The 17,300-nt window shown below is 41.1% G+C and overlaps 1 protein-coding gene across 1 annotated transcript in view; it reads right to left on the minus strand.

Moving 5' to 3' along the window:
- hob (bridge-like lipid transfer protein family member hobbit) overlaps nucleotides 1–17,300 on the minus strand; it is a 66,675-nt gene that overhangs the window by 30,437 nt on the left and 18,938 nt on the right. Inside the window, exons 7-16 of the mRNA XM_080274314.1 lie at nucleotides 11,626–11,838; nucleotides 10,126–10,308; nucleotides 6,844–6,967; nucleotides 5,223–5,338; nucleotides 4,771–4,899; nucleotides 2,953–3,515; nucleotides 2,345–2,538; nucleotides 1,531–1,670; nucleotides 1,032–1,203; nucleotides 130–273 (exon numbers count right to left, since the gene is read on the minus strand). Of these exons, the coding sequence (XP_080130440.1) occupies nucleotides 130–273; nucleotides 1,032–1,203; nucleotides 1,531–1,670; nucleotides 2,345–2,538; nucleotides 2,953–3,515; nucleotides 4,771–4,899; nucleotides 5,223–5,338; nucleotides 6,844–6,967; nucleotides 10,126–10,308; nucleotides 11,626–11,838 (1,978 nt within the window). The remainder of the gene's footprint in view (nucleotides 1–129; nucleotides 274–1,031; nucleotides 1,204–1,530; nucleotides 1,671–2,344; nucleotides 2,539–2,952; nucleotides 3,516–4,770; nucleotides 4,900–5,222; nucleotides 5,339–6,843; nucleotides 6,968–10,125; nucleotides 10,309–11,625; nucleotides 11,839–17,300) is intronic.

The raw sequence follows: 17,300 nt of genomic DNA on the forward strand, positions 1-17,300 counted from the left end.
GAAATCTAAAAGAAAATATCAGTACTACATCATCACTGAAACTCAGTTTTAGTGAACAGTGCTTTATATACTTGTGAATTCTCTGTGACAGCAAAAGGGAACAGCACAACCACACAGTGTACAACCAACCGAGGATGAAGCACATGCTGTGACGACTGGACAACTCTGCCCCAATCCTTATGTCTCCCCGAGCTACAAGCTGTAGATGTAGGCCACCCTCCTCTTCCTTCTCTGTATCCCCTCTCTGCTCTCCCTTTCCTCCCTGGCTGCTGTCTGTAAAGGAAGAGCAAGGTTTTTATTCCAGACAGATCTCCTTTATGCTTTTTATTTAATGATCTTATTTTTGTTTCACTCTCATCTTAAATGTCAGGACCAACTGCCTAGTCCCGGGCTCCTACGCTCCTCATGGGGCAATGTAGGATTGGATGATGGATGGATGGATGGATGGATGTTTTTTGTTAGTAATGAATTACAATACCAGTTATGGAATATTAATTTACAGCTGTCGGCCATTCAGTATAAAGTATAAAGTGAGAAATGTCAGAGGTTTTATGCTTATAATAAGCCCCTTAAACACAAGCCATTATTATTTGTTTGAGCCTTTAAAAATTATACAACTTTTCAAGGTATTTGTATATATTTCACATGCTAAGCAAGGACTGTCTATTTTCTTAATCCATTTGTCTTATTCACCCATTTTTTTTTTTTTTACTCTGGCTGCTAAAAGTGAAGCAAGCTAAAGTATAAATTACACCCTTCACCATGAGAGGCCCATCTGAGGCTCACAGCAGCAAGAATAAAATGCAAAAACTGTCATCATGATCAAGTGATTAATGAAAGCAGTTCATTACAGGGTAGGGGGGAGCCTCTCCTAAGCTGAATTTGACTATGTGGCAGTAGTAACAATAAAAATACATGTCCTCCTCCTCCTCCTCCCCCCTCCTCAACACTACACTCTCCTCCTCTCACCTTCCCTCCACTCCATTCCAATCTTCTCTTCTCTCCTCCATCATCCTCAGGCAATAATGTACCTTGCTGTGATGGCTTGAGGTCAGTGATGAAAGCAGATATCTCCTGAGCCAGTGTGAGGAAGGTCATGTGTGTGGTGGTGGACCAGGTAAGGTGCAGCTGCTCCAACATATTCATCAGTAACTCCCCATTCACACTCTCCATCACAACCTCACTCAGTTGACACAACTCTCCCTGCAACCAACCAACCAAGGAAGAAGAAGAACAAAAAAAAATTATTGAGTAGGTGATGATGATGATGATGACTCTGCCATCTACAAAGCATAAAATAAATAATCCTAATGCTGATGATGATGATGATAATGATGATGATGATGATGAATTAAACCTTTGACAAGTTATATATAATACAGCTGGAGTCCAGGTAATATATTACAAAATACAGCCCATACTAAAATGAACTCTACATTATCACAAACTGACCAATTAAACATCACATCTCCCTCACCTAAGCATGAAAACACGCCAACTAAACATCGTATCTCAGCCTTGCCAACACACCTTAATTTCTGAAGACTTGACACAAGAGTACTGGGCGCCTGAAGGAACAAAACGCACAATCTTGGTCCCTACTATGGTTGTCTTGGCATTCCGGGTTGCTCTCTGGCTCTCTAGGCTGTCCACACGAGCCATCAGGGATACTGGGGGAGGGGGGGTGTAAGGCAAAACTGGGCAAAACTGTTACCAGTTCTTCATTCCCATCACTTAGATGAGCTTAGGGCTGAGATGATGATAATGTAAAGCAAAAAGTTAACTTATAGTAAAAGACAAAAGGATACACAAAAAGTCAAATATTTACCAGCAATGGTTATGCCACTATGTTTCTGATGGGGATGGGGCAATACAGGAATGGATGATGGATGGGTGGATGGAAAATTATTCTACATACTAAATATGATGAGGAGCAGAGTAGAGATGAAGATAACAACAAGAATTACATAATGCTTTCATTATGACAACATCTTATTTTAGTTCTTTCTACCTCCAGACAACTTCATTTAGCTCTGAAGATACCTTCCAACATTGAGGATATATTGTACGTTATATATACAGCTATCAGTAACTACTTCAACAAAAGCCTACACTTGATAAAATCATGACAAGTTATCATCCATATACTCATAATTCAATCCTTTATTGCCCTATCAGGAGTGTGGGAGCTTATGACTAGGCCATTCAGCTCAGACTTTCAAGGTGAGAGACCAGTTGTCCACTCCTGAGAGGCATTATGTGAAGACGAATTATCAACAGTTACATGATGATGATAAAATAAAAAATGTCATCTAAATGAAGGAGATAATGATTTCGAGCTTACCTTTCTTTCCAGTAACAGCAAAAATGTTGATGTTGGTACACTTTGCACTGAAACTGGCGATGGTGTCACTGGTCGGGGCTGCCTGAGATGGTGGTGGGGTAGGTGGGGTTGCGTGGGAGGTTAGGAGAGGGGGAGGGGGTGGTGGTGGGCGAGATCTGAACCTTCGAGAGTAGTTCTTCAGGTCTTGTGTATATCTGTTTTGAGACAGAATATTTTAAACAATTATCAAGGGGAAATGGAATGATGAAGTAGAAATTAAAGGTAAGAATAATTATACTAAAATCAATGGCTATGATAATAACTGCATGGATTGCAGACGTTATTATGAGTACGGTACCAAAGGTTTTAATGTTCTAATTTGAACGAATAAAACTGAAGGCAAGACTGTTTATAATAAAAGAAAAGATAAAATAGAGTCAATCAGTTTTGTATCATCTCCTTTGAGTTAAACAGATCTGAGGTCAAGCTACTGTAGTCAACAACATGACAGATATGGTAAACAGCCTATTCCCTATTGCCCCTTTCATGGCACTGAGGTCTAAAGCTAGTCTATAATACAGCAGTCACAAAATCTAAAGATATCTCACTGAGTAACAAAGCATACTGGCCTGATGAGGGAAGTCACAAATGATGCCAATTCTGGACTCCACTCAAGCTGTACATTATCCACTAGTGCCTCTGCCTGTAATGGTGGGAATAAGGATGTGGATGGGGTGGCAGAGGAAGTGGAGTCATTGGAGGGAGCTCTGGTGGCGTGCTGGTGGGAGGAGGACGGCTGGGAAGCATTTGGAGGGGGTCCTGTGGTAGACTGAGTGTGAAGTGAGGACAGCTGGACTAGGAACAAGCCTACATAAGCTGGAGCACCCCAGATGTGGTTGCGTTTGGGACCTGCGACAGTTGCAATTGAAGGGACAGCAGGCAAGTCACAATGTGCAACTTTCCCTAAGGTTGCAACAAAGGACTCTAAGATCACCTCTCCTACAACCTGAGCCACCTCTTGTGTCATTGCCAAGCTGGCCCGAACATGTTGCAAACTTGTCTGACCCTGCAATGCCTCAGGCATGGAGCCACAGCAACTGACATCCCACAATTCCACAATCATACCAAAGCAGTAGCGACGCAAAAGTTTCCTCCATGCTCCAGGCTGGGCACATTGGTTTTTCTCCACCGGCTGAGGAAGGAACAATCATATTAGATGGTAAAGACAATAAAGAAAAACTGTATCGGCATGAAATGCGATGGCAGAAGGGGTCAAGGGGGGGAGGGGGGAACTAACCAGAATACATCATATATATATTTTTTCAATCATGTATATCAATCAACTCACATTTCAGGGCATGTCCTCCATCTGATCTAATCCCCATTTGGTTGCAGCTGGATACTGGATGTGGGGGTTGATTTAATTGATCCCATCATCTCTGACCTTGCTTTGATTACTTTGGGTTTGAAATCCCACAACCCCCTTCTTATAAAAAGATTATCAGGTAACATGGCTCAATTGGTGGAGAGGTGGCCTGCAGTCCTACTGGACCCAGGTTCAAATCCCGACTGGGGCAGGGAACAGTTTGAGGATTTGAATTTCATAAAAATCAGACTTTACCAATCTACCAGAAGACCCGCCGACATGTCGTAAAAATACCCCTGCTAATACCAATACACCAATCCTGTATGAGACAGCCCTAGCATGTATTCAATATGGACGGTGGGTGTTAGCACTGAAGTGGTGACATGAAGAGGTGTATGTATGTAGGAGGACTGCTGGGCCTTGAGTGCAGGCTGTTAAGCCTATGCCCAGAGTTGGACAAAAAAAAAAAAAAAAAAAAAAAAAAAAAAATCATCTGATGTGTTGTGAAGTTGATCAGCATTTAAACGACATTAATTCTTCTGAATTTTCTTCCAATGATTTGGTGAATATATATATATATATATATATATATATATATATATATATAATAATGAGCTTGGGTCTTTCTTTGACCATTATTGTCCTGAAGTAGTCAAGATAATCAATGCAAGCGATACTTTTCTGTGGTACAGTCCATCTATCAGTTCTTTATATAGACAACATGGGAAAACAGAATGTGAATGATGCTTGCTTAGGATCAAACAGAACTGTTGTGTTCTGCGTTGGTGAGAAGGACTGTCACGCATACTGTAAAAACCTAAAAGGCAAAGAACTATCAAGACAGACTTGACTTATGTGGTAGTGATAAGAAAAAGCTGAATGCAGTTCTATATAGTCCGACTGGAAAGAAGAATATGACTGATAAACCAACTTCTCTATCTAATGTCCAACTGGCTTCAGGTTTTGTTCCATTCTTCACAACTAAAATTACGGTGCTGAGAGGGTTTAGGAATCCAGAACCCAAGACTAATCTCACCTAACAGGAATGTAAACACACAAATGGGCACAACAGCTGACTCACGGTAGGATTAACAGGTGGGAGTGACTTGCGGCGGGAGAGGTATGTAGTCCACACTCTTAAGTCTCGGTGGTCATACGTCACGTGCAGCGACCGGAAATCACTCTTAACATTTACCCGATCACCAACAAACTGCAAGAATTAATAAGTTTACTTATGGCACTGGGAAACTGACAAGTATCAAAACATGATGACAGCTGATGGCAGAAAGACACTGTTTTCAAAATGCCTGATTAGCAAATACCAATAACAACATACATGGTAAAGCTAAACAGATGCTATCTATGAAACATTATGACAAGTCAATGATCTAATATATATTCTCTTAGAGATCAAGGCCTCCTTAAAGACTATCTTGAACAGTATCTCCTGGGCAGATTGATATCTAGACTGTTGTAAACAATGATTAACAACTATTGTTCTCCATGCAGTAAATCACGAGTACTGTTAGAGACCTGTGTTTGTAGAGTGAGTCTGAAGAGGACAAGGGATGAATCGTGAGTGCACTGGACACGAATGTTGTCCACCTGTAACTCTGTGCTCAGGTCAGGAAGCAGGGCAGGTAAGTTCTCTGGGATAATAAACACAGAAAAAGACTGGGATAATAAATAGAGAAAAATATGTTCAAGAAAAGTGAAGAAGAAATACAGTAGTATTGCTATGTAAGCTAGGTAAGAACTGAAATCAACAATCCTCACACAAAATAATGTACAAACTAAACCAGCAAAAATATTTGCAGTCATCATTATGATGACTACAGATATATTTATGTAAATAATTAATCATCATTTAGTAAAATAATTTCAAGATAATACAGTACATTAGGCCTCATTATACTCATACTATATACTACAGATACACTGGATGGAAGACTCAGCAGACCACAGTAAACAGTAAAAGTATTTTCAAGTAACTATGCTTGGCTCAAGTAGATATAAGGATACAATGCATGGAAAACTCTACAGAACACCAAATCACAAACACAATGTTACGAGCTTTAGGAAAAACAAAGACCCAGTGAGAAATCTCGGATAGCTTTCCCCCATAACCCATTTTCACTCCCAGGACACAAGTTTTAATCATTCAACCAATTCCAAAATGCCCCAATCATCCTTCATGAGTTAAGGATGAGATTTATAGGAGGTAGAGATTATTTAAAAACAGATCACACTTTAAAGGAAAATGTACTGGGCAATAAACAGACATAATGATAATGTAGAGGTACTGTTTCTTCTCATGCATTCAGGAAAAACACGGAAACTGCATTGGCTTACTCAATCCTGCAATATACATCCCAGTTTGAAAAAGAAGAGGAGGAGGAGGAGGAGGTATTGTAGTAGTAATAGTAGTAGTAGTAGTAGCAGTGGCGGTGGCGGCGGCAGCAGCAGCAGCAGCAGCAGTTGCTGCTGTTAACTGATGGGGGCTCACTGTACAATATACCGGTATACTATGATTTCAAAGCAATATCTGCTCTCTTTGCACAACTTTGTATCCTTTGTAGGTTCGAGATGGGGGGCTGACCCTCCTAAAGACAATGGTAGAAAATTGTATACAGTGAAAGACGTTATCAAGGAACCAGACAAACTGACCAGAGAAGTATCACTGAAATCCATGTGCTCACTTTCCCCTATTTCTGATCTCTTTTATTTATGGGAGGGAGGCTCACCCCCAGCAAGAATTATTGGACAGGGTCATGCTCCCCAAACACCGCATTATGGATGAGAATCCACTTTATGACATGTACCAAGATATCAAAGCCATATCTGGCCTCCTTTCATTGTTTCTGAAAATTTTTATATTGGTGAGGGGGACTGACCACCCTAAAAACCATGGTTGGAAAATTGTACTGCATATACTGTAGTGGGAGACCTTTGGAGTAACCATACAAACCTACCTGGGAAGTTTTCAAATTCATTAGATAGCCTATGCACGCACACGCGCACACACACACACACACACACACACACACACAAAGAGGCCGAATTTCATGCAACGGTATAGGGTGTGTAGCCGAAAGTGATACGATCCTGCTTCACTGGATTAATGAACAGACTTAGGGTGTCATGGGGTACTAACCTAGTGCCCCCTCACGGTTAAGGTGGGTCTGTAGGTCAATGGCTCCAAGCTGTCCCTCCAGTGCTGTCTGACCTAGGCTGTTCAAGAATTTAATGCCTATATCCTCAATTTTCATCTGGAATTTCTGCAAAAAAGTAAAAAAGGGGTAATAATAAAGACTGCACTCCTTTCATGCCTACCATATCATCATCATCATCATCATGACCTTTTTCCTACCTAAGGATGAGGTGAGGGAGGATATATAAAAAAATAAATAAATCTATCTATCTATCTATTGCCAGACGCCTCAATCCCGTTTGGGGTGGCCACAAACAAATCGCCTCCAAGTCGCCCTGTCCCCCGCCATTTCACTACCCTGCTCCCAACTCACACCCCCCTCTCTCATATACCTCTCCACCCCATCCCTCCATCTCATCCTCGGTCTCCCCCTCCCTCTTCCACCCTCCACCTCACTCACATACACTCTCTTCGTCAGTCTTTCACCCTCCATCCTCTCCACATGGCCAAACCACCTCAGTGTGTTCCTCACAACGCTTCCTATCACATCCACATCAACACCACAACGCTCCTTTATATCCTCATTCGTCAGCCTGTCTCTCCACGTGACTCCACAAAAGAGAGAGAACCAACAACTGCATGCTCAGTGAAATGGGTCAAACACTCATTCACACATCATTCCAGCCCTCAGATTTTGGTTCTAATCCACAAGCCTAACGATGTGCATACAGTCCGTGCAAATGAAAGTGGCGCGACTTGCCGCGGATGTAAAAAACCAAATACAAGTAGGAAGAAAATACAGAAAAAGAGCCCTTACCACGTTCTAGTACCTGGTAGGCATCCCCCTATGCTTAATGCATTCATCGAGGCGGTTAGGAAGAGAACTGGCGAGGTTTTGCACTGTGGCAGGGTCAATTTCCTCCCATTCCTTCATGATTGCCATCTTGAGCCAGGTTACCAATGAAATATCTACATCTCACAGTTTCTGTTTTTGAATAGCCCAAAGGTTTTCTATGGGATTTAAATCAAGTGAGTTACCTGGCCAATCACTGAAGAATTAAATGTCACAGTCTGTAAGCCACTGAGTCACATCCTTGGCAGTGTGGCAGGGTGCACCGTCCTGCATGAAAAAGTTTGCCTTGAACTCGTCAAAGGAATCTGGCAGGTGCTCACACAGGAGCTCCAGGTAATTGTTTTTGTTCATAATCACATTATCAGGAAGGAATACTATGTCACCACCACCATAAAATGAAAAACATCCCCATACCATCACTTTGTCTGGGAATTTCACAACACCCCTAGTGCACTTGGGGTTAACGGGGTCGTTCCCTCGATCGGTACACCCTGCCAGAAGTGTTGCCAGACTCACAGAACACTGCCTTATCACTCCAGAGCACACTACACCACTTGACATCATCCCATTGTTTGTATATCTTGGCAGAAATCACTCTGTTCTTCCTTTGATGTTCCGTCAGCTCTGGTTTTGGCACTGGCCGGTACGACAGGTACTTCAGATCATCATGGATATAATGTTGCAATGTACGTAAACTAACAGTACCAAGTAAGTTGGGATTGTTTTATTTGTTTTGTTGTAAGCCGTGGATTAATCTCTAGTTGACGTCTGATAACATTTAAAGTCCGTTGGTTAATTTTTTTTGCTTTGCTAGGATGTTCTTTGTGTCGTGGTAATGAGAAGCCGCCACCATCCAGAAATCTCTATCCAACACTGCACAGTTCTCAGTTTAACTCCTGTAATATTTGAAATTTCCTTTCGTGGCTTCCTGTCCTTGTACAGGGCCACTATCACTGCGATTTTAGCACTTCCAATTTGCAATCTCACAGACGTTTTTGTTGGAGGTGTGTAAAGATAGGTGAGTACCAAAAAAATAACATACGAAAATCGATTGTTTTCCACTGCAGTAACCTCCTCATATGACTTGCTGACACACACACGGTCGTCAAAGTCAACGGTTAAAAAGGGCGCGTACTAGCTGCCAGGTGCACGAGAAACATATGACAGGTAACAGTTGGACTCACTGAGGAGTGTGATTTGAAATATAGTGAGAGATAATGAATCATTTCCGTTACATAAATTTATCGCCGCGTCGTGCCACTTTCATTTGCGTGGGCTGTACATTATTTCTCTATTTTTCTTTATAAACGCACTTCACATACACCAGCATTAATTTTTAATGTGTTCAACTCTGGGAATAGGCTTCACAGCCGATGCCCTGAAGCCTAGCAATCTTCCTACATACTGCACACCTCCACATGCCACCAATTTGGCATTGACACACACCATCCACATGAATACATGCTAGGGCTATCTCATATATGACTGGTGTTTTGGTATTAACAGGGGTATTTTTGACATGTTGGAAGGTCTTCTGGTATTAGTAGTCTACTTTAACAAAATTCAAATCCATAAACTGTTTCCTGCCCCAGCTGAATACAGTAACCCCATGATAATCCCATCATAATTAAGTCAAACCCAAGTCAGATAGCGCATTTTTTCTAATAATGCCGTACGACCTCCCTCCAGCACCTCTAAGGGTGATATAACTCCAACAAAAACCCTATATAGCACTGTATTGAATACTATTTGAACATAAAAAAAAAAAATTTCCTGATAAAAAGTCATGAAACAATATATTATACAGTATTACTATGGCCTACTGTAGTAATGAAAGACATGCAGTCTTTCTGGTGTGGCAACAAAGGGCATTAGCTCCATGACAAACTTAGCACACACCTGCACCAGACAGCTTACAGGTAGTGTGTGTAACTGAGGTGGAGTGGGACATACTAGACTTTATTTTAGCCGGCATCAACGGTGGCACGTGGGTGGTGGGGAGTAGCGGGTGGCTGGAAATGCCTGTATCCATTTTTCCTGCACACTGTCGGCTAATGTCATAAAAAAAAGGTTACTGCTTTAATTCATTCCCCAAGATTTTTTGCTTTTTCAGACAATAGTGTTTGTTGAATAATAAAGTATCAGATAATCAGGGGATTACTGTAACATAGTCTGGTTACTTACAAAGTTAAATGACAAAAATATATAACCCATTAAACTTGATTTTTTCAAAACATATTTTTACTAATGAACTTGGGGAGACAAGATCTAGTGAAAGGGTTACTATAGCCTATAGCTGATATCTACAGCTCTAAAAATGTCTCTTAAGCCAGGGAAAGTAATCTGGTGGGAAAAAGAAGTCAGGATGAGGCTAGTGGTGATTAAAAAAAGTTATGTCACTGTATTGAAGATGTGAAAAAGCAAAAGCTTACCAGTGGAAGAAAGAGCCAGTACTTGTGGATAAGTGCTGGGAGTGAGGTGGGAGTAGAGGGGTGGGAGGAGTGGTATGTGGGGCCAGAGGTGAGGGGGGTGGCAGCTAAAGCCTTGTTCTCCAGGAAGGTAAACAGACGCTCACGTATCGCCACCTGCGGTTGACTCAGCTGCACCGAGATGTTCTGCCAGGAACACAAAAAACGGTAACAGCATCTCTCTCTCCATCGCATACTCTCATTCACTGAAATGTTCTTTCTGGAGCTAGAAAAAGAAACATCTAACTGATTGATTAACGTATCCAATATTGGCAGCATAAAATCAAATGTCTGTGTCATCAAATAGAAATACAAAGTTGATGTTATACATCAAGTAAAATACATACAAACGGAAAAAAAAACTTTGATACACATACACAAAACCATTAAAAACCTCAACCTGCCATAATAAAAAACAATGAAAAGCATGGCCACCGTTTAAGGATACAGAAATGTCAACAACCAGTCGGATCATACCCGCTGAGATGTGTGGGGGCTTCAGGCCAGGCTAACACTGTCAACAATATTTGAAGGTGGAGGGTCATTCATAATACGGTAAACACCAGTACATGCATTACATTATAGTAATCCCTCATCTTTTGCACAAGTGATGTTCCATGGACACCCATGAAAAACAAATTTATATTAAAAAAAAAAAAAAAAAAAAAAAAAAAAAAATCATCATCTACGTAATGGCCTAATTACCCTCTGCAGTGCCCCAACACATCACAAGACATCATTTTAAGATATTTCAACAAGTTTTATTAAATTATCCCAAAATACACCTCAAACATGTATTCTTTGATGGTATACTGATCCATGAAAGGACAGAGTACCACAAAAGATGAAGGCCTAGTACTGTATATTACATTATTTTCTTAAATGATAATGTTTCTGTTTTGGTACCAGTCCACATGAGATCCACTTTAGGATCAGACCTTCTCAGAGAGAGTAACAGTCATAATTAATCTTTCTAAATTCCAGTCAAGTAATACAGTTCAAATCCTCAAATTATTCCCTGCAACAAATGGGACACAAATTCTTCTAGTTGTTCAGTCTACTTTGGCTTGCTCTTTCTGTTACAGTCTGAATAAACCGTAAGCACTGGGTTATTACATTCTACCTTACCCTAACATGACCCTCTCTAACCTAACTTTGCCAGACTCTAACATCGCTCTGCAGTTTCCTATTTCAACCTGCACTGTTCAATTTTGTTTTACCCTAGCCACCCTTCCCTTTTCGTGAAATCTGCTACATTAACTAACCTTGCACTTTTATTATCTTATCCTCTCCTACCCAAGTTCATGTCCTTTCTTTCTTTTCTAGGCCAACTCCAGGCACAGACTTAGCCATCCATTCCCTGAAAACCAGCAGTCCTCCAATGTGCAACATACGGTACCATACACTCTTACATGTCACCAAGCTATACCTTATGCCTCCCTGCCCCACCTCAAGCATACCCACCTCCATTGCTGCCACAGTCTCAGCATTTGCCTCAACAGAAAGCTTGAGTGATATGGCACACTCCACTAATGAGGGGTCTTGGCCAGGGCTGGACATGACGCCCTTGCCCTCCTCACTCGCTGCTACGCCAAAAGGTCCACCTCGGCCCACTTGCTCCCCCTCCACAGCATGCTGCAGCAACTTGAAATGCGCTCCCTCCACACTTACGATCAACTAGGGGGCAGCAGTTAGCGGATGTGGAAAAAACATGACACTTAACAAATACCAAGAAGGAAAACAGGTAAACAAGAGCATGAAACTGATAAATATTTGGCAAAAATATATAAAATATGTACCCTCCACGCTTATGATCAACTGGGGGGCAACAGTGAGGGGAACCAGTATGTTACAGATATATACTGGTATATAGATATCCATCCATCCATCATTAAATCCTGTGTTGCCCCATGAGGAGCATAGTAGCCTGGAGCTCCTATGCTCCTCATAGGGCTCATATACAGTGTGTGTATATATATATATATATATATATACAATATATATATATATATCTATTGCCAGACGCCTTAATCCCGTTCGGGGTGGCCACAAACAAATCGTTTCCACGTCGCCCTGTCCCCCACCATTTCACTGCCCTGCTCCCAACTCACACTCCCCTCCCTCATATACCTCATCCTCAGCCTCCCTTTCCCTCTCCCCCCCTCCACCTCACTCACATACACTCTCTTCGTCAGTCTCTCACCCTCCATCCTCTCCACATGGCCAACCACCTCAGTGTATTCCTCCTAACGCTTCCTATCACATCCACATCCACACCACAATGCTCCTTTATATCCTCATTTGTCAGCCTGTCTCTCCATGTGACTCCACAGGCTCCTCTTAAATAACTCATTTCCACTGCTCTCATTCTTGACTTGTGTCCTTCCAACAACGTCCAAGCTTCACTTCCATATGTTAGAGTTGGTATCACAATACTGTCATGTAGTAACTTTTTCACTTCCATGCTAACTTCCCTGTTCCTTATCACTGTTTTCATGGAACCAGCAACCTTTCTTCCCTGCTGTACCCTTTCAAGCACTTCACCCTCCAAACCTCCATCCTTACTCAACACACTACCCAAGTACTTAAACGTACTCACATTTTCCAATTCCTCACCATCCAACCTCGCTGTACATTCACTGACTTCACCTCTCTTAAAGACCATCACTTTACTCTTCCCTACATTCACAACCTACCGTTGTGGTGGGTGGGGGCGCTCACCATCCACTCACTCGATGTAGTGCTGCTGTCGGGTGTCTGCCCTTTCCTCTCCTCCATCCTTCTTTCCTTTCATCCTCTACTGTCTTTCTATCCTTCATTCTTTCCTTGTCCTTCTGCTAACGGGTAACTTTACACTCCCTCTTCTGTCTTTCCTTCATTCTTTCCTCTTCCTTCTGCCTTTGGGTGACTCTACACTGAGTAACAAGCCAAATGGTTTCCTGTACACCAGGAAACCATTTACTACACTGGGTGGTACTCATATAACCAAATTTTGGCGCCTGATGGTTTCGTGGGTAATTATGGCACTCCAATTGGATTGAGCCGGTGAAGGTTTATATCCAAGGGATGGTTGGGGTTGATTGCTCATGTAATGCCATTCAGGGATGAGTGAGGCTGGTCACTCTTATCTTAAATGTCGGGATCAACTGGCTACCCCCAGGCTCCTACACTCCTCATGGGGCAATGTAGGACTGGATGATGGATGGATGTGTGTATGTGTGTGTGTGTGTGTGTGTGTGTGTGTGTGTGTATATATATATATATATATATATATATATATATATATATATATATATATACTGTATATATACTGTGTATATATATATATATATATATATATATACTGTATATATACTGTATATATATATGACATGAAAATGAAAAGTCAAGAGTAAGAGCAGTGAAGATGGGACTGCTGAGGAATGTACGTGGAGTACAGAGGATGGATAGGATACGAAATAATGTAATTCGTGAAAGATGCGAGTGAGGTAGTCGGTGGACACTTGAATCGAAGAGAGTGTACTGAGATGGTATGGATATGTGGAAAGAATGGATAACAACAGAGTGGTAAAAAAGGTATTTCCATCCTTCCATCATCCAGTCCTACGTTGCCACATGAGGAGCGTAGGAGCCCAGGGCTAGGCAGTTGGTCCTGACATTTAAGATGAGAGTGAGTGAAATATATGAGCAAATTTGAAGGATGGAGGAGGTAAGGTAGACCAAGGAGAAGGTGGAAAGATATGGTGGATGAGTGTGTGAGGAAGAGAGGTTTGGAAGTCAGTGAGGCTAAGGAACTGACAAGAGATCGGGCTGGCTGGATGAATGTTGTGAGGAGAAGTGCATGATCAGAGATTTGGCACCCCTTTTTAACGTGGCAGCGTCCATCTTGACTCTATCGGATACGTTTATGTGAAGCTACAAAACGTGGTGGCGTATCCGATAGAGCCAGGATTCCGTGGGCTTGAATGATGAGTGAATGGAAGTGTAGCCCACTGGAGTGAGTAAATTTGGGCTGTCTGGACATTGCTACTCCTCACCCTGCCCTGGGGTGGGAAAGGAGGTCCAGATGATGATGATGATCATGATGATCATGATGATATATATACAGTACAGTATATACATACATATATATAAAACGGCTGATGAGATGAGATGAGATACATATACTGTGTGTATATATATATATATATATATATATATATATATATATATCCATCCATCATCCAATCATACGTTACCCCATGAGAAGCGTAGGAGCCCGGGGCTGGGAAAGTTGGTCCTGACATTTAAGATGAGAGTGACAAGCCTCACTCAACCCTGAGTGGCATTACGTGAGCAATAAACTCCAACCACCCCTTGGATATCAACCGACACAGGCTCAATCAGGTTGAAGCGTCACAATTACTTAATAAACAACCAGGTGCCATAGTTTGGCTACATGGTTACCACCGAGAGTAGTAAATGATTTCCCGGTGTAGAGGAAACCATTTGACTTGTCACTGACTGCAGTCACCCATACACAGAAGGAAGAGGAAAGAATGAAGGAAAGAAAGACAGAAAAGGAGGGAAGGAAAGAAGGAAGGAAGAGAGGATAGGGCAGGCACCCAACAGCAGCAGCACAATGAGTGAAAGGATGGTTAGCACGCCCACCTCTATATGTTTGTATATATACAGACAGATAGATAGATACATAGATATAAAGAAACAAAACTAGTAAACAAATGCATGACACCTGGTGAAAAATACTGGTCGAATAATAACAGCAGTGCTAGTTGTAGCCTCAAGTTCATCTGAACATGAACCTGGTATACTACAATCTGAAGATGCCCTTTTCTAGCACTCAACCATGCCCCTTTTAGTTGATAGGGAGGGAGATGAAGGCTGTTTGAATGGCAGAGCAGCAGAGCTGTTCGGTTATACTGGTGCCATCAAATGAAGGTGTCTCTCTCCAACACAAATATTAAGTGAAACAGTGCTAAATTAAAGGCACTCCTTCCATGCTTATGATCAACTGAGGGACTGCAGTGGGGTGAAGTGGCAGATAATTATTATACTTAGAACAAAAAAAAAGGGGGGGGGGTAAGTAAAATGTATATACCCATCCAAACTCACAACCAACCTGGAGTATGGAAGTAGAGGTGAAAGATTTTATATATATATATGACACCTGGTAAATATCAGATGAAAAATACCACAGTAAATGAAATGCACCCTTTCACATTCACAATCAACCTCAGAATGGAAGAAGAGGGTAAAACGGTAAGCAGGCTCAAGACACTTATCAAATACTATAGGAATAAAATTGCTCACTAAAACAAACCCATCCACATTCACAATCAACTGATGAAATAGTAGTGTGGGCACAAAAGTAAACAAACATATTATCACTACACTTGGTTACTGTTTGTTACAAAATCACTCAGCAAAAGTAATACCCTGATACACACATTAAACACATCAATTATCAATAAAAAATAAAAATTAATACACACTAAGGGTCTTGATTTTACAATGCTATATGGTATTGTAAACTGATGAAATGGAAAAACTCATACCCACACACTGAATTTCAACAGTATATGTGGCTATAATTTCTTCCATTATGCTAAAACTGATAAACATGCTGCAGAAAAACAGGCTAAATTTGTAATCTGTAAAGAAAAGGTTCCATGTAAATTCAGTGAACTAAATAAACAAAGAAACAAATCATACTGTAATATGCTACATAAATCTATCTATCTATTGCCAGACACCATAATCACGTAAGGGGTGGCCATTTGACTTTGAGTTATTGGTTTTACAGGGAGGGGCACTAACCCTCCACTAACCAATTTGTTGACACATAGGGAGATAGATAAATACTGATGCAAATTCCTAAATAAAAATTAAAAGAGCACAATAGGTAAATCAAAAAAGACCCGTTAGTACTGTACATGGAGCAGAAAGAAAAACTCATCATCAACCACACCCCACGTCCCACTTAATCGTAAACAATATGATAAGGATCAGAAACAGGAGCTGGAAAACATAAAAGTACAAGAACCATCAACAGAGTGCATATTGAAGTAAGTCATACACCCATTCATTCATCATCATCATCCTAACTTTTATGACCACCTACAAACATGGGGTGAGGTAGGATGTAGACTCAAAGAAAGATAAAGTAAAAAACTGGGAGACCTATCAACAGCATGCCCAGTGCAATGGGCTTCAAAATCACTAACACATTATTCTGCAACAGCAAACCTTCAATTCATGTGAGACTGATTTGCACTAAACACATTTTGCACAGAACAGAAAACCCTGACCCGGCCCAGTAAACGAGGAAAATTGTTAGTTTACATGGGAAAATCCCACAAGTCAGCCCCCATCTCCCTAAAGCTCCAAAATCAGACCATGTAGATGCATGTTAACCCAACTTACAGTAAACAAAACATTGTCTTTTTGTACAATTTTGGCAAAACAAAAGGTCATACTGTAATTCAACATGGATAAAATTGTGACATGAAAATGGTCTGTTTACATTCAGTCAACCGGCTATACATACTGTATACACATATACACATGCAAACACAAGCACTCACTCTGTTTCTTGTCTCTCTTACCTCACGGCTGCCACTCACAATGTATTTTTTCTTCTTTCAACATAGTTTTTCATTACATTATTCTATCAAAAATTTTCACCTACCTCAAGGTAGATAAGTCATCACCCCTTTCCTTGGCACCCGAACATCACTCTGACCATTGCACTGGTAAGTGACCACCACTTGTTTACCACTTAGTACACTCAAATTAACCCCTTTTTTGTGCCCAGTGTTGTTCCTACAGGCTATATGTGTACTTAAATGAATGTCAGGTATGATCAGGAAGGGGTAAAGATTTATCAAGAAGGCCAAAGAGTGGGCTTTGGGAAAATTTTTGAATTTCACCACACCAATAGTCAAATAGCATGGGTTTCAATGACATTACTGTATCTGTGTGTTTAGATTTGCATGGTGAAATTCCAGGATATATCAGCAGTGCAAACTGAGATTCTACTGTACTCAGAATCCTGGCTCAACCTCATGGGCATTCAGGTTTTCACATTTCTCATCTCCGCAACACTATCAAACCATTCACACGATTATTTTTTTTTCTTT

Source organism: Coenobita brevimanus, chromosome 57, assembly GCF_032717465.1.
Source record: "Coenobita brevimanus isolate Jiangsu-jjx chromosome 57, ASM3271746v2, whole genome shotgun sequence".
Classification (NCBI taxonomy): Eukaryota; Metazoa; Arthropoda; class Malacostraca; order Decapoda; family Coenobitidae; genus Coenobita; species Coenobita brevimanus.